The 25,958-nt window shown below is 43.3% G+C and overlaps 1 protein-coding gene across 3 annotated transcripts in view; it reads right to left on the bottom strand.

The window, feature by feature from the left end:
• The window catches only part of TMEM108 (transmembrane protein 108), a 1,101,397-nt gene that overhangs the window by 8,974 nt on the left and 1,066,465 nt on the right, over positions 1-25,958 (bottom strand). For all 3 annotated transcript variants that reach the window (XM_069648702.1, XM_069648703.1, XM_069648704.1), the window contains one exon: positions 4,738-4,892. In XM_069648702.1, the coding sequence (XP_069504803.1) occupies positions 4,738-4,892 (155 nt within the window). The remainder of the gene's footprint in view (positions 1-4,737; positions 4,893-25,958) is intronic.

Below are 25,958 nucleotides of genomic sequence, written 5' to 3'. Positions count from 1 at the left end.
GCCTCCTATGTGAAGTAGAGCTTTTTGCTCTTTCTTGTGTCTACAAATACGGAGCAAGGGGTTTCCTCTGTACCTTCACAAGGCAGCTGACATTGTTTAAGGCGCAGGACACTCAGTTGTTGATATTTCAAGACCCCACGCCTGCTAATAATTTTTTCAGGAGTGATTTGATGTGAGATGTTTTGAAAGCTGCTGGTAAAATGCCTGAGGTGAGGGAAGAGTTATGGATGGATCTTGCGATGCTGCCTGCACAGGTTGAGGTGAATATTTCTTTGAGGAGGGGCGGCAAAGGTCATTTGGAGAGCTGTCAGTCCGTAATTTAAGGAATTTGGGTCTAGAGATGGGAGAGAAAGAGGAGAAGATAGGAGTCGGGGTGGGCTGGTTGGTTGGCTCATTTGGGTGAGTGAGTAGAGCGGGTGGACTGCCTTGTCGATGGTGAGGGTTCTTTTTAGTGCCGTATTGTAAAAATGGTCGGAGTGGGCGTCACAGAGAGATTGGAAGACGTGTGTGGGGAGAAGTCCAGGGGTGGCCATAAATTCTGTTGGTCTCAAATTCATAACATCTTCTATCCAGCAAGTGATCACTGAAAGCAAAGAGTCTGACCCACATCCACTGAGCACTTGGGATCCACATGCTAGAAATTGCCACCAATGCAGAGGAACTGAGTAGTGGCATGTTAGAATCAGTACATGAGTGAGACTGAATGTTTTGACAGGAGGTTTGTGTGATTCCATGAGATAGCAGGTACTTCTCGATTATCCATGCCGTTCATGGTAAAATAAATTGAGGTGTGTCTCTTTCAGATCACACATCACCTAAAATCATTTATGATAAACTTTGAGAATGGTTATTAATCATCCCAAGAATAGAGAATTATGTTAAGTTTGAAAATTTCAAATGGCTTCTTATGTCAATAGCAACTCATGAAAGTCGCCAAGTGACCTTATCCATCAGCTGTCATTCACATTATTGAATGGAGGACTTGTTTTAATCATCAGACCAATCTCGCATAATAACATCAAATACATATCCGTGCTTGCTCATACAAGTCCAACTTAGCCTATTCTTGCTCATGGTATATGTCAACATGTTTCACACATTTTTATTAAATACTGGATTTCTTCAGGGCTCATTCACACAATGGTGAAATGCAAATAATCAGTCCTCACTGTACAGTTGAAGAAGACAGTATTTATTTTCGTTTCTTCTGCCACTCTACACATAGCTATAGGTTTTGAAATTTCTGGTCACATGAGGGCCCATGAAAATATACTATGAAATTACCACTCATGGTGTCCCTGTTTTCACTTTCAAGGAGAATGCTCCCTCTTTGAATGAATGACATTTTTATAAGGTGCAACACACTCAAAGGCAACACACTCAAGTGATAATCGGTAAAAAAAGAGAAAAAAAAATGTTAGGTAGGCATTCTTGATTTTGAATCCCAATCAGTGGATAAGAAAGTGCTGAGAAATATTCTGCAGAGGAATATCGCCCCCAAAGGGAGGTGGGGGGGAGATATAACTCAATAGCTGATTATCTTCTTTCTTCTAAATCGAAACATAACAACCAGGATCTGTCCCCTGATTTTATCATTTCTCTTCCATCAAGTACTCAGGGCATGTATCCCATTTAAAGAGTGGATTCACTGTACCTAGCCCTGTGGCAGGAACCATGGAAAGAAAAATAAATCTAATCTACACCCAGTGCAGAAACCCAAGTGACAGAGCCAATGAGCAAGATTACATTAACCATCGAGCCGTAAAGATGCAGCAATTTCAGGAACAGATCTTAACTGCACAGCACCCGAAAACCAAAGCATCATCAAAAAACATAAAGGATGGGGCTCTGACCTAGCTTGATGGTGACTGCGAGGGGGCGTGACTTCCTATAGCAATAATTGCTACAGAGTGTTGTTCTCAAACACATTGGTCCCCTGGAAGGGGACTAGATTGCCGCCATAAGATCCCTGGCTGATGGACTCCTTTGTGGGAGATATAGCCATTTGAAAGGGTGGCAGAGGCATGCATGCCCCCTAGGTCAGAATGGGCATTGTCATGTGGTGTCTAGATTGTACATTAAGATTGTTTAAATTTAATGTGTTTGTGGTGCTTAATTGGTGATGCTGCATTGTACGGCGTAAACATTCCATTTGATGGTTGTAAATTCTTTGCTAGTACATGCACCACTTTGCATATGTGTTTTAAAAAAACATTCAGTTGATGTAAGCACATATCGATTACATCTATATATATATATAAAACGCTTAGGTATGTTTCCGTACTCAGCTGATGCATTTTATCAGTGTTAGGTTTCCCTCTGCTGTCCAAATGGCAAAGTGCACCTACTTCAACAAGCGCTATCATTTCAACATACAAATGCAATGTATTAGTGGTAGGTTGCCTTCGGCTGTCCAAATGGCAAAGTGCACCCACTTCAACAACAACTATCATTTCAACAAACAGAATGAGAAGGCTACACCTTCACCTTCCACTATCACAAGCATTCGGAATAATTTAAAGTTATGTCTTTCCATGCCCACTTCTCTTCACACAGGGCACGGCGGTTCCAGCGTCAATGAACAGTTAATTACCGGCTCAACATTTTAGTCTCTAAACAGCAAAACACTGTATGACGAAACCTGAAAGTAGGTTCTGTAATTATGCTACTAAGCAATCTTATGCCATCACAGGGATTCTGCAATGGAACAAGGCTGACAATTATGTATCTATACAGACACAGAGGCCCGTGTGATTGATAGAACTTAGATACTATTCTTATACCGCGTATACCTCTAATTTCATCTGATATGTTTAGCCTTTTCAAAGACCATCCATAAGTCACAGAGGCCTACACCCCCTTTCTGGAAGCAATCAGTGGTGATTTTGAAATTTAAGAAGGGGGACAGAAGCGGCCCTATGAATTACCGACCAATATTGACCTTTAATATATGCTAGAATGGCGTATGTTACGCCAGGAACAGTTAGTATTAAAAATATAAAACAGGACACGCACATGACCACCCATGACGTTGTTTCAAAGGGCAAGCTCAGATTACTTGTGGATCAACTGCTCCTGAGCAGTACCTACCCAGTCTCCAAGAGGTTACCTGGTGCACATGCAACACCACTCTGTGCGATTTAACATCACTAGAGTAAAATCACAAAGAAAGGCAAATTAACACAACAATTTTAAATTGCACCACCCTGTGCAGTTCATGTAGTTTTGCATATGGCTGCAGACTGCACTAAAGCAAATCCATATGCATTTCATGGTGGCGGTGGGGGATTTAAAAAATGGTCTAACTGGGTACGATTCATGCACAAAACAGTGTGATGAGTCTGCATGATAAAGACAGACATTTGACGTGTGACCATCTAAACCAGAGAGTGTCATCTAGTGCACCAGTGCACAGAGCAGGTGGGAAAGGAGTAAGCAAAAATATGACAACAAATACTAGTAGTATTACTGCTACTGTTACTATAAAAACTGATATTAATATTAATTCACTATTAGTACCACTATACTACTAGTACAGTTGCATTTATTACAACTTCTATAACTACTGCTACTGTTGTAATGACTAGTAGCATTACTATATATTACTATCCATACTGCTACTACTCTTACTACATCTGATAACTACTGCATCTTTTCTATTACTGCTCTTATTATTGCTATTAATCCTACTATTAACCCTACTACTGCTTCTACTTATTAGGACTATTTATACTACTATTGTTGCTGCTGTACAATTAATAGTGCTACTATTATGATGAATACATTGACTGCTGGCATTGCTAATATGAGACCTCCCGGTACTACCACAGCTACTACCTCTGCTACTACTAATACTGCTAGTACTATTACTGTATCTGATAACTACTGCATATTTTCTATTACTTTTCTTATTATTGCTATTAATCCTACTATTAACCCTACTACTTCTTCTATCTAATAGGACTATTTATATTACTATTGTTGCTGCTGTACCATTACTAGTGCTACTATTAGTATCAATTCATCGACTACTGGTATTGCTAATATGAGCACTCAGGGTTCAGCAAATGTTGCAGCTACTCCTACTATAGATAGAACTAATACCACCACCACTACAGCTACTATTCTGCTGCTACTAATACTGCTAGTACTATTACTTCATATGATAACTACTGCATCGTTTCTATTACTTCTCTTATTATTGCTATTAATCCTATGAACCCTACTACTACTTCTACCTAATAGGACTATTTATACTATTATTGTTGCTGCTGTACCATTACTAGTACTACTATTATGATCAATTAAGCGACTGCTGGTATTGCTAATATGTGTCCTCCCGGTACTACCACAACTACCACAGCTACTACCTCTGCTACTACTAATACTGCTAGTACTATTACTGTATCTGATAACTACTGCATATTTTCTATTACTTTTCTTATTATTGCTATTAATCCTACTATTAACCCTACTACTGCTTCTACCTAATAGGACTATTTATATTACTATTGTTGCCGCTGTCTCATTACTAGTGCTACTATTAGTATCAATTCATCCACTGCTGGTATTGCTAATATGAGTCCTCCTGGTGCAGCCACCGTTGCAGCTACTCCTACTATAGATAGATAGCCCTGATACTACCACTCCCACAGCTACTGCCTCTGCTACTACTAATACTGCTAGTTCCACTACAGCAGTTAATATTACTCATGACACATCTCAATAAGCTCTCACCTCTGACGTTTCCAGGGACTGGATCTCCCTAGGCAGGTCCACGGCGTGCCGGTTGAAATAGTCCATGGTGATAGCGTTGTTCCAGTAGCTCAGGTTATTTTCGGGGTTTGAAGTCTTTTTCTTCCTCCTCATGCAGCACACAGTCAGCAGAACCGCTGCAGAAAGAGAGGTATTGAGAGTTCGCTCAAAATGATTAAACTTACGAGGGCCTTGAAAAAGTTCATAGACAAAACAGCTTTCACAATCAAGGGTCCAAGGAAAGAGTTTGGAGTAAATGGTTTAAATAATTGCAACAGTAGAATACATCACCCATTTTAATCATAAAGGTAGTGATGGCTGTGTGAAATAAGAATTGGCAAAGCCAGTAGGTTTGGTTGATGTACAGTATAAATAGTACATAGACATTGTCAGTCAAATAAGCTTCATTCGACGGGACGCCATAAAATTCAGCAACACAATACAAATATAATGGATACAAACCAAAACAAATACCTAGAATACATTCTCAAGTGAGAGAGAATGGCGTCCAGGAGAAACACTGCACGCAGAAGTATAGTGGCCTCTGCTGAAGAAATGCCCCTCATTAGTGGAATACATCATTAATGAATGCTTTCTGCTGAAGTAAAGTCACGTTTATCACAGGACTTGCCACCTCAACCAAAGCGAGCCACCCTTCTTACCAGAATGCATTTAGAGAAATACACACAGTTCTTCTGAACTAGGACAATTTTGCACTTGCCATGATGCAAAGGTTTTCTAACAAGGCACTAATGTTTTTGCACTAGTGCAAACTTTGCTCTAATGCTAATACTGTGCAACTTCGCACTTGCGCAAAGTTTCTGTAAACTGGCCCTTGTGGTCTAGGTGACAATGGGCCTCATTAGGCGGTAAGGGTTTACCGGTACCGGTATTTTACCGGTACCGGTAAACCCTTACCGCCTTACTACGAGGTCCCTTTGCGGGTTGGAGAATTTAACGCCTGCTTTTTGCAGGCATTAAAAACCAACCCGCTAAGGGACCTCGGAGCTAATTACGGCACCGCAATTTGCGGCACCATAATTAGCGCCTTCCCCATTCCCATAGAGCCCTATGGGGCAAAAATGGGAATGGGGAAGGGCAATGGGGAAAGGGGAATTACCGCCCCGCCAACCTTGGAATAGGGCGGTAATTCCCCTTTCCACCAAGGCGGTGCCGGTATTTTACCAGCATGGACCAAGGTGCTAATAGCCCCTTGGTCCACCGCCATCCGTGTAATGAGTCCCAATGTCTTCTTTCAGAGGATTTTAGATGCGCTCAATGCTGCAACTCCATTTAGCAATCAGAAAGAGATAATGGACCTCATTACGACCCTGGTGCTAATGGGTTAACAGCGCCGTAAAAGGCTGCGGCGCCGTTAACCCATTAGCGCCTTACTACGAGGTCCCTTTGCGGGACCCGACCTGAACGGCTGGTCTAGACCAGCCGTTAAAGTAGGGACCCGCAAAGGGACCTTGCTGCTAAGTACGGTACCGCAATTTGCGGTACCGTACTTAGCGCCTTCCCCAGTCCCATTGAGCCCTATGGGGCAAAAATGGGAACGGGGAAGGGCCAATGTTCAATGGGGAATTACCACCCCACCAACCTTGGAATGGGGTGGTAATTCCCCATTGAACATTGGCGGACTCGTTACGATACCGGCACCAACCATGGTGCTAATAGTGCCATGGGTTACCGCCTGTATCGTAATGAGGGCCAATGTCATGAGAGGACAAAAGCAGTGAATATGGCAAGGGAAATGTGCACAAGATCACAAAGTGAATAGGTTTGAGTCAAACAACCTGCGCCCAGGAACCAAGACACATGTTCACTAAAACCCAGGATGTGCAAGTGGAGCATGATAAGAATACAAATATACGAAAAGGGATGTGGGGTAAGCACTAAGAAGTTCCTTATGATTACAACGAAAGTCGGCAAGCTCCTTAATCACAATTGCTGTTACAGGTACTGTCAGCGCTAAGCCCACATACAGGACAAGCAACGACAGGATCTGTGAGCTAACACTCTTGATGATATTGTATAAGGTAACTTAAAGACAATACTCAAGAGGACGAGAAATACCACCTGATATGTCAGCAAAGCCAAGGAGACTTTTTGATTAAACAGGGACCCAGAAAGGCTATAACAGCAAAGGGAGGATAACTTAATACATCACACTCCTGACAAAGGACAAGTAGGAATAGTGCTTACAGAATAGTGAGGAAAACATAGGCATTCACACAGGAGCTGGCTACAACACCCCACCCCACATAACAATCAATAGAGAACAAGGGAGAAGTGCAAGGGAAAACCTGGAACAGACTCCAAGAGAAAGTAAAGGAACAGGAACAGGGAACACCAAATTGCAAGGGCAAAACCTTCCTCCTGCCCACCCAGGGAAGGAAACGCAAACTGGGACAAAATAGTAAATTTATAAATGAGGAGTGAATAAAGGATCAAGGTTTCGCTTCTGAATAAAGAACACAGACAAACTGGGCTGCACAGAAAAAGGAACGCACTGGGACGTGCTAACTGCAAAACAGAGGAAGACAGAAAGAGAATCCAGGAAGCAGAAACTACTAATAAGCACACTAAATTCAAAATCCAGAGAAAAGGGAACAAGAAATTAGAAACTAGCAACTAGACACTAAGCTAAGAACCAGGAACAAGGGACCAGTCAAAAACAGGAACACTACATCAATGACCAGCGCTGGACTGAAGGACGCTGAGGCTTTAAAAACTGGTAACAAGCACACGCCTCAGGTGTGCTGCTCGTGCTGCTCATCTTCCAGCCAACCTTGCCCTCAAAAGGGTGCAGATGAAGCAGTGGGCAGGCAGTAAATGATCACTTTTTCTCCTAAAAAACGTTTTTTCCTAAAAAACCTTTGTTTCTCATTATTTTGTTTTTTTACAGCTTTTCCTCTCCTGATGAACCACGGTATAAACTATGGGGAAACACGTGTCGAGGGAGATGATAATATACAATGTATGAAATGAATACAGACCATTTTTTGACTTTAGGAAATACAAGATACTGTATGATACAAAATACAATCAATTTGTATGACCAAATTTAATCTTTGAAATAGCAGGATACTGTATGGAAAACAATACAATGTATGTATCTGTACAACATAGGAATAAACCTAATCTAAACACCACAATCAAGTCTGAAAGTGACTTTTTTCTTTTCTGAAGAACTGTGAGCGCACAATTGGTACTAAACCGAAAATTAAAAGATCCATATTTACTTATTCCGATCAGGCAGTAATAGATTGCACTGCTGGTCCAAACATATCCATGGAGCACAAGGTCATATGTTTGTTTCCCATTTTTTGTTGGGAGTATTTTTACTCCCTACTTTTATTTTTTTGCGAGGATTTGCCTATTTTTAGGGAGTAAAGTGGTCAATAAGCCCCTTATCTGTAGTGCTGCATGTGGGTCTTCATCAAGGTTTGATGACCCAAAAACTATTCTCTTAAATATAATTATTTTGTCACGATATTGATGGATTTGGTTTTCAAGCCACGAAGGGAATGAATTAAGCTGCATAACGATCTCTTAGTAAAACACCCCTAACGAATACTATTGAAAAGTTATTCACCAGAACGGAACAAGATGATCGAACACACATTTAAAATGAGCTCCCCTATAAAGGAGCTGCAGTATGTGAATGCGTGTGCTATGAGCAATGCAGTAGTAGTGATGCATTTTATGTTTTTTGCCTAATCTAGTACCGCCTCTGCAAAAGGAACATCTATTTATAATTTCACATGTGTTAGGTTTTACTCAATGTCAACCCGCTTTTTTACATTTATTAAGAATTTCAAATGTATACGTTGCCAGGGCTTTATGGAGTTTTAAGTCACACGCCTTGATGATCAGACCAAACAGCCAATCTAATATTTGACAGCAACTGTCCACATCTGACTTTTAGTGTCTTATGATGTTTATCGAGTAACTGTAGGATTTTATGCAGTTGATTGTTAATTTGGTTAATAGCACTTTATGAACACTATGATTTCTGATTCATAAGAACTTCACTGAGAGGATGGTATTAATAACTTTAATGTGATGGGCTAGAGAGGGGACGCTTTTGTGTTGTCAAGATTTTCTTTTTAAAGCACGGTCAAACATACATTTGTTTCAAACTGTAACTCATTTGGTGTGTAATTGTTTTTATACACCTGGCAACTTAGAAATCTAACACTATACATGCGTATGGGGGCTTGGAGGCTACAGCACTCAAAGTTGTATTTGGGTGTGGTGAGACAGGATAGTAATTTGTATTGGTTATTGAAGCAGGAGGATGTTATTTCAACAATAAATGACATACATAGTAACCAATAACAAAGGGCAGACAGAGGCAATCACTGGGTAGAGCCGCTTCAAAATAATCTATGTTGATCCGAGTGATTTGGGCCGAGAGATGAAGGGGTAGTGTGGGGACATATAGCAAGGACATGGACAGCCACACAAAATATCAATATTCAGACATAGAAGCGCCTATGACCAGATGTGATTAAATAGTGGCAAGTTGCATTTGAATGTTACCGGGAGTGAGGTCACTGGAAGTGGTTGGGAGGTTGATTAGGGTGTGTAGGTGTAGGGTTGCAAGTAAGGGTGTTGCTAGGTCTGGAAAAGATCCGGGGCTACGCTAGTGTCAGGACTGTCGGGACTCTGGGCTGGCTAACCTTTTGGTTGTAGCCCCTTAGCTTCTATCTGGGGATATAACCAAAAGACCCGGGGCTATAGCCCCCACAGCTCCCTCCCAGCAACGCCTCTGATTGCAAGGACTCATTCGGCCGCTGGCAGGTGGCGTTTAAGTTTCGTTTGAAAGAGTTCCGGTGATGGAATGCCTTTGATATCAGGTGGGAGAGCATTCGAATGGAGTGGGACTGGTAAATAAAAGAAGCAAAAGCAGGTGGAGGCGCTTGAGAGGTAGGGAATGGATAGGTTGCTGAGGCAGGATGAGCCGAGATTAGGGTGAGGGAGTAAAGAGAGAGACCGTCCGTGAGGTATTGTGGGTTGACACCATGGATCTGTTTAAAATGAAGAGAAGGAATTTAAAGAGCAAGTGGATTTGCATGCAGAGCCATCCAGCATGATGTCGGGATGCAGAGCTGGCACAGGATCTGGGAAGGTTGAGGAATGTTTGCATCAAAAAGTTGAGAACTTTGTTGGGGAGAGCAAAAAATCACAAGGGAAGACCGAGGAGTAGACTCATGAAGGGGTCAAGTTTTCTGAGCACTAGAATAGAGTTTAGAGTTTCATCAGAGTGGTGAGTGAGGTGCGGGAATATTTTCCTGATGGTAAGGAGCTTGGGCCTGGCTGCGGTGGCAGCAGTTGTTATGAAGAGAGAGAGTTTCAGGTCACTATCAAATAGAGCACCCATGTTGGGAGCCATGGATTAAGGGCCGATGATGACCGGGGGGAAAGTGACAGGAGAAGGGAGAGAGGTACTTGCGCTAGAGGCAGGGAGCTAGATGACATCCATCTTAAGAGAAGGTCAGCATGAAGCAGCGTTGATCCACCGAGTGGAAGATAGTGGTTTACACCTTCAGCGATAGCAGAGGTGAGGTAGGGGAAATAGAAGATAAGGGTTTCATTAGCAAAAGGTGATCAAGTCAAAGGGAGGCATGAGTTTCCCTGGGCGCAAAAAGGGTAAACAGAAGTGAGGCTTGGACTGACCCTAGGAGAACACCTGCCAGGCAGGAAGGGGAGTGGAAGTGGTAGAGTTCAATGAGATGGAGAGGTCAGAGAGCTGGGAGGGCCCCCAGTCCACTGTGGTTTGTTTGTGAAGCCAATGGGGGAAAGAGTTAGGAGAGAGGGGCATGATCAACAGTGTTAATGCAGCACAAAGGTCAAGTAGAATGAGAATGGAGGAGAGGTGAGAGCAGTGTGCAGTGGTTGGGAAGTAGGAGACGTGGGTGAGGGCAATCGCAGAGTAACCGTGCCTTTAGAACGGGGCAATGTCGCTGAAGACAGCCTTCTGGAGGATTGTGGAGCGGTGAGGTCGGCACTGGTGTAGCAGGAGCCCCTGCAGCCCTTGCGGTGGAGGGGGCCCCGCCACCACATGTCCCAGGTGGGGGCCCCCTCGGACTAAAAAATGTATTAAATTTTTTTTTTAAAACATCAAAAAATAAATAGTTTCTTTTTGAAGCCACTCTGCCTTCATAAAGATATTATTTCTGTTACAGCTTAACAGAAATAATTTCTTTATGAAGGCAAAGTGACTTCAAAACGAAACCATTTATTTTTGAAGTGATAGGGCTTCCCTCCATCCCATGACACGGAGGCCTCCAGATCCTCTGCAGATGATGGAAACAAGCGCTCCTGGCTGCAGCAGGGAGCTGAAGGCCTTGTTCCCTGGACCAACAGATTAAAGGTAAGAAAATTATTTTTCTTTAAATGTGTATGCATGCATTCAAGTGTATATATATGTATGTAATGTGCATGAATGAGTGAGTGCATGATGTATGTGTGGCTACCTGGGTGTGCATGTGTGAGTGTATGATGAAAGGGTGCACAGTTAAATGCATGGGTGGCTGCCTGGGTGTGCTTGTATGTTATGTTATTGTTATCTTATTTTGCATTTGTATAGCGCCTTATGTACCATTGGTATGATCTCAAGGCGCTGGTAGGTTGAACGCCCTCAGGAACCGCAGGTCAAGTCAGTTGAGAGAGAGAGAGAGAGTCGTAAAGTGCGTGGGGGCACCAGGTATGTGTGCAGCCGGTGTGGTTGTTGCATGATAGCTGCTTCTTAGCGGTAGGTGTGGTGCTGAGGAGATCAGTTGAATGTGTTCAGTCTGGAGGGGGACATCCAGACTGAGGTTTGGCTGTGTTAGGCCTGGGAAGACACCTAAGCTAGCCGGTGTGTGCTAGCTAGCTGTGTTTTATTAGGATGATGGGTGGTTTGATGGGTCATGTTAGTATGAGAACAGCTTTACCGAATGTGTCATAGTACTGCTGAGTTCTAGTTGAATGGTGGTGTATAGGAGAGAGTATGTGTGGTAGTGTGATGCAATCAGGCACAATCTACCTAATAAATTTTACTTTTAACATAGTGACGCCTATTGGCGCACACTCAATGATGTTGGGAATACGGTCTAGGTTCTATGGTAGAAGTGTGCACACTTAAATGTATGGGTGGCTGCTTGGGTGTGCCTGTATGGTGAAAGAGTGCACACTTACATATATGGGTGGCTTCCTGGCTGTGCCTGTATGGCGAAACTGTACACACTTAAATCTATGGGTGGCTGGGTGTGTGCGTGTGTGTGTATGGTGAATGGTGTGTGTGCTTGTGTTAAGGGGTGCAACAAAACCTACATTTCGGGTGGCTAACCCTTCAAATTTTGGCAGAGACGCTAACTTCACATGGTGGGGTAGGGGCAACCCTATTTGTGTGGGGGCATTTAACTTCTTTAGACATTCTAATGAGATTATTCTGCTGCAGCTTCAATGTTACAAGCAGTTAACTCTCTCCTTTAAGTCTAAAAGTACCCACATATCGACTGCTGTGAAAATGAGCGGTCTCCTGTTCCCTCTTTACCTTCCAACCACTCCCCTGGCATGCACATACTAAACACACATCACGATTTCAATTGCATAAAAAGTATGCATTTGAATGCAGGTACTAACAGTGAAATGCTTTACATTAGTAATTGCCGGGCTTTAGTTAATGGGAAACTCAGATGCCGTTTAACATCTGTGTCCTGTTCTGTCAGGCAACGGCTCTGTAGGGAAGCCAGGTTTAGTCAACATAGCCCAAAATTTCGAGGGAGTGGAGGGAGAGGGCTGAGGCCCAGTCGGCTCAATGGTGTTGCGCCACTGCTTGTGTTTAATGCCTTGATTACTTATTGGCAATCTTCATTACTCCTAGCCCTATTTATCCTCGTCCAAGTACTTGTGCATGAGGCACTTTGCCTCATACATAAGTCCTGAGATGAGGTAGTGAGACATTGAGGTAATGCCTGGCTTAGTGACCCGTAATTTTCATTACTCCTGGGCCCACTCTTCCTCGTCCCAGTACTTACCTATGAGACAAGGTGCCTCATATGTAAGCACTGGGATAAGGAAGTGGGATGTGGAGGTAATTCTGGGCAGATGAGCTGATTTTGGGGGTTGGGGCAGGGAGTGGGAGTGAGAGGGGATGTGTGGGGGGTAGGGTGGGGCATGGGTTGTGCGATAAATCATAATGGTCATCCATGTCCAGGCTATGCAGGTATGATATGTGGTATTAGTGGCTAAAGAGGCATTTTGGTGTTGCCAGTCTAGTCATTTCTTAATTTGGTTTGACTTTTATTTAACTGGGCATCTCTGATAAAGCAGTCCTGCTAAGTGTAATTACCTGGCTAGATTGGCATTTGGGCGCTGCCAGTCTAGCCGTTTCTTACTGTGGCAATGTATATTTTTCTGGGCATCTGTGATAAAACAAACATGGTAAGTGTTATTACTTCGACTGGCAATTTGGTGCAAACAGTCTAGGTATGTCTAAATGGGGCCTGCCATGCTTTTACTGTAATATGTTATTACGTGTCTAGACTGGTCTACAGTGTACAGCCAGTTGGGCATGTTTTCATTTTGGCATGTTTTTTTTAATAGCAAAGTATTACATTAATTCAAACATTAATGTTCCTATGCACTATTGGTGACTTGCTTGTATTAGATTTTTGTATTGGTGTTACCCTACAAAACATTTGCAAATTATCTGGCTTTTTAGCCAATTTTTCTTAGAAAGTGTGCTGTATAATGCATTAAAACACACACATATATATATATATATATATTTCTCCTAGTGCACTGTGCGGCGTAACACTGCAGCAACAGGTTAATGCCTATTGTGCAAGCGTGGTAATCTAGGAGGACCCTGAGTGTGGCATGGCCTGTGATTTGTTCCTGATCAGGGGAGGGCCCTCAGCATGGTCACAGGGGACCCCCAAATTATGTGCTATGCCACTGGGTAGGAGAGACAGGTCTGTGGAATGAAGGACTGTTGGGGTCTGCAGTATATATTTATATGTTTTAGTCTAGTTTACTACAAACTTTTTTAAAAAAAATACATCATCAGTTCTATATAAATGACAAACAAACGTCTTATCATTACCATTGAAAGCGATAATTGCAGAAAACTTGGAACTACAGCACATCGATTTGTTAACAGTGCATGCTCGATGTACTGTACTCCGCTTTAAGCGAATCTTTAGGGATCGTCATTTCCAGCATCACTGTTATTTTTTAGCCTTCGTTCCACTATGTCCAAAAGGGCTGTTAATGCAAATATCAATTTGTTATTATCACCTTGATGCATTATTATCCACCAGTCCTCTGCGGTGCAAGCCGGATATTGATCTATCTCCTGACCTATGCATTTGTTTCTTTCATCTCTCATCTTAGGACAGAACAGCACCAAATGATTTATTGTTTCTTTAGAGTCATTACACAATATGCAAGTTTGCTCTTGTGGACTATTCTCTTTCTTTTGGTGTGTAGTTTCTTTAGTTTCCCATGCATTCAGTCTAAATTTTAGAAAGGGTGATCTTCTCCTTTTGCATGGAATTTTCATCATATATTTTGGTAAAACATTTAGTTTTTTAGCTCCCGTTGGAGCATTTCTCATTCTTGTATGCAGTCTTCTTTTGTCATAGGTGTCTGACAGATCTTGGTCGAGGAGTTTGCTTTTTACTGCATTCGGGTTAAACAGAAGAGTTTCCTTATCTGTATTCAGCTGTTTTAATGTAGTTACGCAGGTAGATCTCCAGCTTCCTAAAAGAACTTCAGAGTGGCATGTAGTGATGTTAGTTAGGATGCTGAATTGTAGGACATTATCGACTCCCCCTACCTTCCTATATAGGCATAGTGTCTTCCAAATCACAATCGCGTTCACAGAGGATAAACTTAGCTCATACCTCATACAGGCAGTTGGAAATCCTTTCGGCAGTTGAAGTATCCTTTAGCATATCATATATTTTTTTTAGTAGACATATGACTCTTGCTGTTTGGTAACAGGCCATGAAGATGCCAGAAGAGAGACAGAGAGGTGGAATACTGCAGAGAGGTGGGTGCAGGTGACGTGTGAGTTCCTTGATAGTTAGAAGTGCAAATACATCAATGGGCGAACAGGATGGGTAGCATCAGCATACCCAGGCTCCCCCTTGTGCATCCAGAATTTTACTGTCTTCTGCACCTCTGCTTCAGGGACCAGGTACTTTGAGACAGAAGCTATTTAGTGCTATAAAAAAATACAAAAATACAATAAAGAAATTGATGCACTTTCAGGTGCAATATAATAAAATGCCACAAGATGGCAGTATTATACTTGCTTCCCGATTCTCCTCGGGAGAGAGTTTGAGGAGCATCTGAAATCATTACATTGATTTTTTTCAGGCTTTGCATGTAGCAATTATATTTAACATCTAAGTCCCTTAGAGGGCGGTCGATGACACCTGCTCCCTCGTTATTTCTAGTTCTACTACAGCACTACAAGCATCTGCCCTGGACTTTCTCCAAAACGAAATGCAGCAATGACATTCTTTTGTGCGTCGCTCTTGAACTGGCTGACGCTTGTAAGCTTTTGTTTTCTGCAGATGGCAAGAATTGAGCAGTGACTTTGAGTGCGTTTATCGGCCTCAGAAATGTTCTTGCTGGTTTTGTCTGTTGCTTATTCTGCTATGTTGTCGTTTGTGAACGTAGCGCTTAGTGTACCAAGTAACTCACAGCGCTTTAAGGGAGATACGCCGTCTGAGAGTTCAGTTCACGGGCTGGTACGTGCGTGCCGTTTGTTATGATGTTGAGAAAAGGCAAATGCCTGCGTAGACATAGCCGGGCCAAAGGACTGCCAACCAGTGCAGTCTTCCCGGGCAGCTGGCAAAGTGACACAAAAGAACGAGAGACGCGTGAAAAAGCATTGTCGCATTCTCTCACAAAAGTGTACAAGGCCAGATAACTAAACGTCAGGGGTGCTCCGACGCTTTCTAACGAAAAGGAATGTTCTCGGTAGTCTACCCGTCCATTTCCAGAGACAGGCTAAATTGTAAACTAACCTAGGTTCGAAACCCGGTCTCGCGCTTAGAGACTGGACTCCGGTATTAAGCGCGTTATAAAAGATTGATTAACTGGACCTTTGTAATTATAGCATCCTGCCAGGCTTAGCTGCAGGGGTAAGGCATTGGACTCTGATATGAGAACAGGTGAAAGCAGTGCCAATGTAGCATTTCATCCTTCCGAGCTGATAACTTAAAGGAGAGTTCCGGGACTTTTTTTTTATTGTCCCTACGGTTCAGCCATGTGTTTTTAAGCATAACTCGGTAGATCGTAGAAAACTTTCCTATGGACCTTACCCGACTTTTCGTCCATTAACGCACTCGAAATCAGCCGCCATTTTCTGATAATCCTATCATTTCCCCCCATCGCCCTGGCTCACCTGCTTTTGCGGCACTAAATCAAATCCCCCGCCCCTGAGCCTGACATCAGCAGACGCGTACCGCCCATTTTCCAACGCCAAAGCACGTTTCGTGTCAACAATCGCTGCGCCTCAGCTAATGAAGTGTCGCCATGGAAATGGCAGGACGCCTCTTTCCTCAATAAGTATAAACACACCGTTTCACAACACACAGCAGCAGATTTTCGATTCCATTCCTCTCTCTGTGTTACTTTGAGTATTCTGTGACTCGTTTCTGTGCTCTGGTCAGCTCCCTTCGCCGCTTCTAGGCCTTGTGAAGACCTGTACCATCTCTGTAAATTATTTTACTTTCTTTACCACACAATGGCTACAATAATGCCGTATATGTACGAGCCCGAGTACACCGAGGAAGAACTACTGGAAAGGCAAGCACGCGAAAACGATGGGGATTCGGACGGCAGTTGGGAGGACCAGTCAACGGATGAAGAGCCTGGACCATGCCGCATGGACGGCGTCTCCACCTGGTGCACGTGCAATCGGTGCGAGCTAATGCCAACTGAGGAGGAGAACTGCTGCTGCCATGAAAATTCCGGGTGCTTGGCCTACATTTCGGAAGGCGAGCCAAGTCCGCAATGCATCACCGAGCTGCCAGAGTTCAGGGAAGCCTGCCTCTCACGGACCGTGTTGAGGATGATGATGGTGCTAATGCACGAACTTCGCGGCACTGTTCGTCCGCGTAATCCGAGTAACGAGTAAGTATACTCTGGTTTTGATGTCAGTGATGCCACTACTATGTCATGGTCGTCTCCCACATATAAAATTACATCTACATATCATTCGAATGCATGTAAACTGGTTCCATATTGTGCATTTTCTAGATAGAATTTTTTTCAAAGCAGAATGACATTTTTTACCTGAATTGACATTGATAAGAAAGTTTTGTCATTTTAATACAGTTTGCATCTTTCATTTTCACAGGCGGTACAGGCTGGTGGCCTATCGTTGCTTCACTTGGTGGCTTCACGGGAGGCTCGGACACCGCGTTCGGAGAGTAATACCTGCCTGTGCGGTACTTGCCATTAGACAACATTTCCCCAGCGACAGTGGACAATACCGCGGATTTTCCCTGGATGTGCTGCAACCGGAACTTTACAATGTGTAATGTTTATTATTTATGTTCAATTCAAATTAAGATCTAAAATAAAACCCAACATATATTTTAACAATGGTTGTTTGGATTTTTTAAATGAATCTAGTGTGTCTCCATTGAATAGTCTTCCTGTGCCTTGTCTTGTCACACCACATGTCTCCGGCCAGCATCCTGCAGCCTGCCTCTTACATGCAGTTAGATGGCCTCTCCTTGGTGAGGCCCTGCGGCAAACGAGTCTTGTCTGCACGACCACCGCCCCAATCCACCCCCCCGCCTTATCAAAGGCAGTTCGCACCGGGGTACTTGCGCTGGCAAGTGGAGCTGTCAGGGAGCGATAAAGGCCAAGAGGTGCCGAAGACCATGTACACTTCAAAGTGGTCTATAGAGCATGGGTTGTTGTTCCCATGTCTACCTCCAGACCCCGTGTCTCCTGCCAAGCATCCCCCCTCACGCTGGACGGCCCCCTGCAATCCACATAAGTGTGTCTCCATTCACAAGTCTTCCTGTGTCTTGTCTGCACGACCACCGCCCCAATCCACCCCCCCGCCCTATCAAAGGCAGTTCGCACCGGGGTACTTGCGCTGGCAAGTGGAGCTGTCAGGGAGCGATAAAGGCCAAGAGGTGCCAAAGACCATGTGCACTTCAAAGTGGTCTATAGAGCATGGGTTGTTGTTCCCATGTCTACCTCCAGACCCCGTGTCTCCTGCCAAGCACCACCCCTCACGCTGGACGGCCCCCTGCAAACCGCATAATGCCACGACATATACACGTCATTCATTCACAAACACACCCCTGTTTCGAATTCTTTATAACCCACTTCATATTTCTAATGAGAACTACTTTGCGCTTTGCTAGTCAACCCGTGAAGGTGCTGGTTATCTGCTCTTCGTCTCTGTGAACTTCCGTGACCACTTCGAGGAAACTCGTCAGTTTGCAACCTGTGAACTGCTCCCTGTTCTACGACAAGAAACTACTCTGATCCCTGCATCTAACTGTTTGTTCGTCAAGGTAAGGCCATGTACCATAATCATTTTGCGTGCAATTTCTTTTCGTTCAAGACAGTACATGCAAGTAACTAGTCACATGTTCTGAGTTTAGTCAAATTATTTTTCTATTTTTTTAAAGTTATTCAAATACTTATCCGCATGTGAATAACGTGTATAGTTCCAAGAACCAAAACGAACCTTGCATTGAACCTTTTATGTGTCATTTAATTTTTTAACACATTGGTATTCATAGAGAATTGTTGATCTTTACTTTTCAGAACTTTCCACAATGCCTGCCTGTTCCATTGGCGGTTGCCCTTCGAAGACCCATGATAAATCTGAAGGTATTATAATGCATGTTTTCCCTAAGACAATAGATCAGATAAGAGAATGGGTCCGATATTGCGGATATCCACCGTCTGAGCTTGAAAGTAGAGTCCTAGAATTCTTTGCGGACAAGAGGGGTGATCGATACCGCATCTGCAGCAGGCACTTTAGCTCAGACATGTACTCCACATCATTGCTAATAAAGAAGAACACACCGCGAGCGAGGCGAAAATTGCTCTCAACCGCTATTCCCACTCTATTCGTCCACATCCCTCCACTGGTGAGTCAAGTTTATGTATTTATCTCTCGGCCTTGCGGTAGTGTGTAGCATTAGCTAACAATAATTTCCCCATTTATGTATCCACTCAATATGAAGGCGGAAGATTCTCCATCCGTGTCGTTATTGCAGTCATCAGCCACTTCAAGCGCCTATCGGGTAATCTTACTTGGCTATTCTGCCACCGACTTGTTTTAGGCATGTAAATCAATAGTTTTAATTTATCGTGTAATTATTTTACCTAATGGTACACCCTTGTACTCGTCCTCTAGTCTTTGTTTTCAGTTATAATTATTGTTATCCAAAATAATGCAAGTACTGTCTTTCAGGGAGATGCTGAGGAGTCCAACGTATTGACGACTACCGTTGATGTCACTCAGATGCTCGAGGTACGTTTCAGGACAGTTCCATCGATGGAGATCATCAGATCTTGCATTCTTGTAGCGTGATTGTTACACACAATGTTTCTTTCGTTTTTAGCCATTGATATGTCCTTCTGTCGTCGCCCTCCTATGTGTCTTCTTTTTTCAATATTGTGTTCATTACTAATGAAAGTCCTATGTTTCAGGGAGTCGATGGAGCATTAGTCCAAGAAGAATATGGGGGAGCGTGCAGTTACGGGTCGGCGCAACAGCTTGCAGAAGTGTGCACCGCAGTTACATCGTCCCTTGATGTTCTTATGCATTTCGAGGTATGGATACTGACAGTTCGATCAAGCGAAATCATATGACGTCATTACATCCGCTATACTTCCTTCTTTATTAACGCAAGTACTATGTTTCAGGGAGATGACGGAGCTTCTTCTACAAGAACATCACCCCTAGTAGTTGATGCAGATCTCTGGGTGGTGACACTTCCAACGATCGAGCAAATCGAATCATATTTACATATCCATTATTTATTTTAGACAACTGATCGTTTGTGCAGGTCTATTTAGATGAGCCGTTCACGCCTGCACAAAGTTTCTGTTCTTTTTATCAAAATAGAAAACCATACTAATGCAATTACTGTGTTTCAGGGAGTCACTGAAGCGTCATCTTCAATAATATCATCAATGGAAGTTTATGAGGAGCCCGAGGTATGGATCTTGACAGTTCCATCTAACTAGATCAACAATGCGTGAATAATTGTCGTTTGAATGTTCTACACAAAGCGTTCATTCGTGTTTTGCTATTGACATGTACGTGGGTATTGGTCCCCAAGTACATTTTGTGTTTTCGATATTATTATACATACTAATGAAAGTTCTATGTTTCAGGGAGTCGATGGAGCGTCAGTGCGTGATGGATGTGCTTATCATGAAAATATAGTCGTTGCAGCGCGAGAGGAAGTGGAGACATGCACACACGAGTCGGAGCAACAGCGTCCTGATGTTGAAGTTCGAGGCAAGAAAGTTTCAAAGAAAAGAAAGCAAAAGAAGGTTAGTGTCCTGGTCACTCTTATGTTGTTTTTCACTGTTAATAGTTCAATACTGTAAATTGTGTTTAAACTGAACATCCCTTTTCCAATCTGTCCTCTAGTTGCGAGTGGTTGTACGAACTAGATCTACACAGACAGTGAAGCGAACGAGAGATGTTGCTTGTCAAACCTTTTGGCAGGGACTTGAGACTGGAGATGCATCGTGCCAATGGGAAGAATATGAAGTGATTGACAACGGAGCTATACCACCACCAGCCATTGATAGTGAATGTCCTCCTGGTAGTTCGGATGCAGTCGGAGATCAATTCACAGAATCCACACCTGCGAAAACTAAGACCGCGAGAAAGTTGAAGAAATTGTTTTATTCACCCATCGCCGGAGAAGGAACGGATGTTGCAATGGAAGAGAATGAAGTGGACGACAATGAAACACCATCAATATCACAGAACATAGCGGAAGACGATATCAGAGATTCTACCTTTCATGTGAGTGACATGTCCTCAACGTTACAGGCCGAACCAGCTGGGATGCAGAGTGACAGTATAAGGAAAGAGGCCAAATTCATTGTATTCGATAGTTGTTTGATTGATATTATTATTCGGATGAAATGTGGGCATTCGGTTGGTGGGGAAGTATGTGGGGAGTCATTGATTAATGTGACTCGTGCAATTCGAGGCACTAACCTTAAAATACATGCCACCTGTACAAAATATCATCCTTTCTCATGGTCTGCACAACCTATGCTGGGACAACTGCCAGCAGGCAATCTACTTTGTGCAGCGGCTGCACTTTTTAGTGGTTCAAGTTTTAAAAAATTAGAGTCTTTCTTTCAGTTTGTGGGAATCCATTTCATTGCGAAAACTCAGTTCTACAAATACCAAACCGATTATCTATTTCCAGCCATTAGCGAAGCTTGGAGAATGGAAAAAATGTCTATTGATAGTACATTCGCGGGCAAACGGTTCAGGCTAGCCGGTGATGGACAGTGCGACAGCCCAGGATTTTCAGCCAAGTACTGCACCTACCACTTTCAGGACATGGAAAGTAAGAAAATTGTGAGTTCGGTGGTCGTGCAGGTGTCACAAAGTACATCCTCAGTGGCCATGGAGAAAGTTGGCTTTGTAGCATCATTGCAAGAACTACAATCGCGGGGAATGGTGATCGACCTGATAGCCACGGACAGACACGTTTCAATTGCCAAGACAATGAGAGAACAGTACAAAAATATAAATCACCAATTTGACGTTTGGCATCTTGCAAAAACAATCAATAAAAAATTGTCGGCTGCAGGTAAAAAAAAAGAAACGCAAGGTATTTCACAGTGGTCCAAGTCAATCAGCAACCATCTTTGGTGGAGCTCAAAAACATGTGGAGGGTCGTTGGAAATCCTACTGGAAAAATGGCGGTCAGTAATGCCACACTGTACAAACGTTCACCGATGGAACACGAACCAACATTTCCACAATTGTGAACATGGCCATTTGTCCACAGAGGAGGCACGGAAGAAGAAGTGGTTGATTCCTTCATCACCCACTCACAAAGCCATTGAAAAGATTGTATTTGATAAAACTATAACAAAAGCTTTGAGGGGACTCACGGAATTCTGCCACACAGGAGATTTGGAGGTGTTCCACAATATGTGCCTAAAGTACAGGCCAAAACGATTGCATTTTGGCATGGAGGGCATGATAAATCGGACTCTTCTAGCGGTCTTGACAAATAACCATAATGTTGGCCGTCAACAAAGTAGGACGACCGGAACTTTAGGGACGCTTCGCTACAATAAGGCCTTCACTAAAAGAAGTAAACAATGGGTGATCAAACCAGTGTTTGAGGATATGCAATATGAGTTTATTGAAAGACTTATTGTTGACGTCCTAGATAGGCACATAAATGGAGTTGTGAACGAACCTGTGCAGGGGACAACTGCATTGCCACCCAACATTGCCTGTGTTCCATGTCCACCTAAAGAATAGCTCATTGAGAAATACACATCACGGTTTAAATGATTGTAATTTGATTGTCTGTTCTCTCGAGACTCCTCATGTTGCAGGCCCATTGAATATGTGTATCTATGTATTGTGTAAATAAAAGTGATTGCTCAGTGTACATGCAATGTGTCTCTCCACTGTTGCCCCTCCCTTCACTGTGCAGTTGTGCGAACCACCCGGGTGTCACCTGTGACTTTGCTCTGGAGTCTCCTCATGTCGCAGGCCCATTGAATATGTGTAGCTATGTATTGTGTAAATAAAAGTGATTGCTCAGTGTACATGCAATGTGTCTCTCCAACCTTGTTCATTTGCGCATTAAATTAAACCAAACAGTAATATAAATCATTTTTCAAAAAATATAGAATGTCTCCGTATTTATGGTTCTGTTGGGCTGCAAAGCACGCAGACAAAATGCAAAGATGGAGTGTAAATTTCAAGTCCTGTGAGATGGCCTTAAACTGAATGTAGCTAACTAGGAATGTGTGCTCGTTCAAAGTGAAGGTCAGCTGCTTTGATTTTTTCTCGGGTGCCAGAATGGCCCACGACTCAGTATAAGGTTCTATTGTTATTTGACCTTGACAGGCCGGGACCACGTAAGAAACGATAATGAATATAATTTCAGAAACGAAAGCCATTTCATGTTCGTTCATTAGAAGAAATAATGTCGGCATAGAAGGAGTGGTATTTCGGGGCTGCCCTACGCACAGACACAATGGAAAATGCAAATATAATGTAAGTAACTCTTTAGATGAGTTTATACCGCAATTTAATTACTATACAGTAGCTTACCGCGCACTAGAACCGTCTCCTTTTACGGAAGCACCTCAAAACCTACCTCTTTGCTTCTGCTTTCTCTCCCCCTCTCCCCTGCTACAACTGGTCCACTGTCTGCGATCTCGGTCCTGGGCCTTCCACTCTCCACCTGCACTCCCTGTCAACCCCTGCACTGGGGGACTGTCTCAGTATCCTACAGCCCCCCCTTGACGTATAGAACCCAGTTGCACTGTCCTAGCTATGAAATAATTTCCCGAACTAATATATAAAATGAATAATTTTAATAAAGATCTGATGGTGAGACTAATTTCATTTTTTATGTTTTTCAAACAGGTACTTCATCCATTACTGTCTGTGTCACGAGTACCAGACACCGGCGGATGGGTTCTATAATCGCCAATTGCTTATCCGCGTGAACAACGTTAGCACCCTGACCATTTTGTGGGACGATCGCCAAGTACAAGTATGCCCTTACGCAGTACTAACGGCTAGATGCAACATACAGACCGTTGTGGTGGCCTAGTGCCTCGTTGTTGGAACAGCCATGCGATTATCAGTGCGACCGAAGAGCTTATTTTATCGTAAACCAACACCCTGTGTACTGCACACGAACATCGCTTGCCTCAAGACGAACTATTTTGGATCGAGAGCAAAGAAAAATGCAAATCGCTGAATATTCTCTAAACATTGGATGTCAAATAAATGTACTTTGCCAAATGTACAATCTTGCAGTTTGCTTTTAAACCACAGTTTCATATTCCGAATTGTGGCGCTGTATTGTGAGATGATCTAAGACCCTGTGTACAGCAAAGGAACATCGCGTGCCTCAAAACGAACTTTTTGGAACGTGAGCAAATAAAAATGAAAATCGCTGAATATTCTCTAAACATCTGATGTCAAATAAATGTACTTTACCAAATTTACAATCTTGCGGTTTGATTTAAAAGTACAGTTTCATATTCCGAATTGTGGCGCGCTGTGTTGTGAGCTAATCTGTGTTGATTTCCGGGTTCTGTGTAGAGTCGCGTAGAAGACGCCTGGGCGCGTTTGCCTACGCAGCACAGTCACGTCACGGATAGAGGCGGGGAATATGAATGTTTTGATAAAGTCTGTTTCAGGGGCGGGGGATTTGATTTAGTGCCGCAAAAGCAGGTGAGCCAGGTCGATGGGGGGAAATGAGAGGATTATCATAAAATGGCGGCTGATTTCGAGTGCGTTAATGGACGAAAAGTCGGGTAAGGTCCATAGGAAAGTTTTCTACGATCTACCGATTTATGCTTAAAAACACATGGCCGAACCGTAGGGACAATAAAAAAATAGTCCCGGAACTATCCTTTAAGTGCCATTTAAAAAATGCAATGAGCTTATGAACCTCTTTACAGGTTTCAGGAGTCTTTCATAAAGCGCTGCATGACATCACAATATTATTGTTTGATGAACCAATCAGTGTCAATGCATGCTGTGCTTTCAAGATAATAATAATAATTTGCATTTATATAGCGCTATGAACCCTCAGGCATCTGAGCGCTGCTTATTATTACCCACGGTGTGTGGTGCTCAAGATGGTCTCTTGGTATTATGTTCTGTAATCAGACACTGAGGCTGGTCGGCTGTCCATTGGGCCTCCACAGTCCTTCATTATGGAATGCCACAAACAACACTAGAACTACTTTAATTTTATATTCTTAAACTAAGACATTTTAAAACTCATACTCATATACCAATGCACCCTATTGTCATATCCATTCAAGTACCTTGTGCGCCCGATGGCATTCACACGTTCTACTTTAGAATGCCACTGCGCGCAGTGTTTGATAGTTGGGAAACGTCACACTTAACGTTCCGGATTTCCAACCTTCACATCTGTGCTGGGGTCTTTTGCCCAATAAACCTTATGCCATATCCATTTAAGTACATATTGCGCACCATGGCATTCACACGTTCTACTTTAGAATGCCACTGCGCGCAGTGTTTTACAGTTTAGAAAGCAATCATGCGCAGTGTTTGACAGTTTAGAATGCCACCACGCGCAGTGTTTGACAGTTTAGAATGCCATCATGCGTAGTGTTTGACAGTTTAGAATGCCACCGTGCGCAGTGTTTGACAGTTTAGAATTCCATCATGCGCAGTGTTTGACAGTTGGGAAATGTTACACTTAACGTTCTGGTTTTAAAGCCTTCATATCCATTCAAGTACACTGTCCGCCCGATGGCATTCACACGTTCTATTTTAGAATGCCATCATGCGCATTGTTTGACAGTTTAGAATGCCATTGCACGCAGGCAGGGGAGTTGCTAGGTCTGGAAAAGACCGGGGCTACACTGATGTCGGAACTGTCGGGACTGGGGGCTAGCTAGTCTTTTGGCTGTAGCTCCTGAGATTCTATCAGAGGCTACAACCAAAAGATCAGGGGCTATAGCTCCCTTAGCCCCCCCTAGCAACGCCCCTGCACGCAGGGTTTGACAGTTTAGAATGCCACCGCGCGAAGTGTTTGACAGTTTAGAATGCCACCGTGCGCAGGGTTTGACAGTTTAGAATGCCATTGCACACAGTGTTTGACAGTTTAGAATGCCACCGCGCGCAGCGTTTGAGAGTTTAGAATGCCATCACGCGCAGTGTTTGACAGTTTAGAATGCCACCGCGCGCAGCGTTTGAGAGTTTACAATGCCACCGCGCGAAGCGTTTGAGAGTTTAGAATGCCATCGCGCGCAGCGTTTGAGAGTTTAGAATGCCATCGTGCGCAGCGTTTGAGAGTTTAGAATGCCACCGCGCGCAGCGTTTGAGAGTTTAGAATGCCATCGCGCGCAGCGTTTGAGAGTTTAGAATGCCATCGCGCGCAGCGTTTGAGAGTTTAGAATGCCACCGCGCGCAGCGTTTGAGA

This window comes from Ambystoma mexicanum, chromosome 2q, assembly GCF_040938575.1.
Source record: "Ambystoma mexicanum isolate Mex_15411 chromosome 2q, UKY_AmexF1_1, whole genome shotgun sequence".
In the NCBI taxonomy this organism is placed as follows: Eukaryota; Metazoa; Chordata; class Amphibia; order Caudata; family Ambystomatidae; genus Ambystoma; species Ambystoma mexicanum.
The sequence above is the reverse complement of the archived record's forward strand: the minus strand, read 5'-3'. Positions and strand labels throughout refer to the sequence as shown.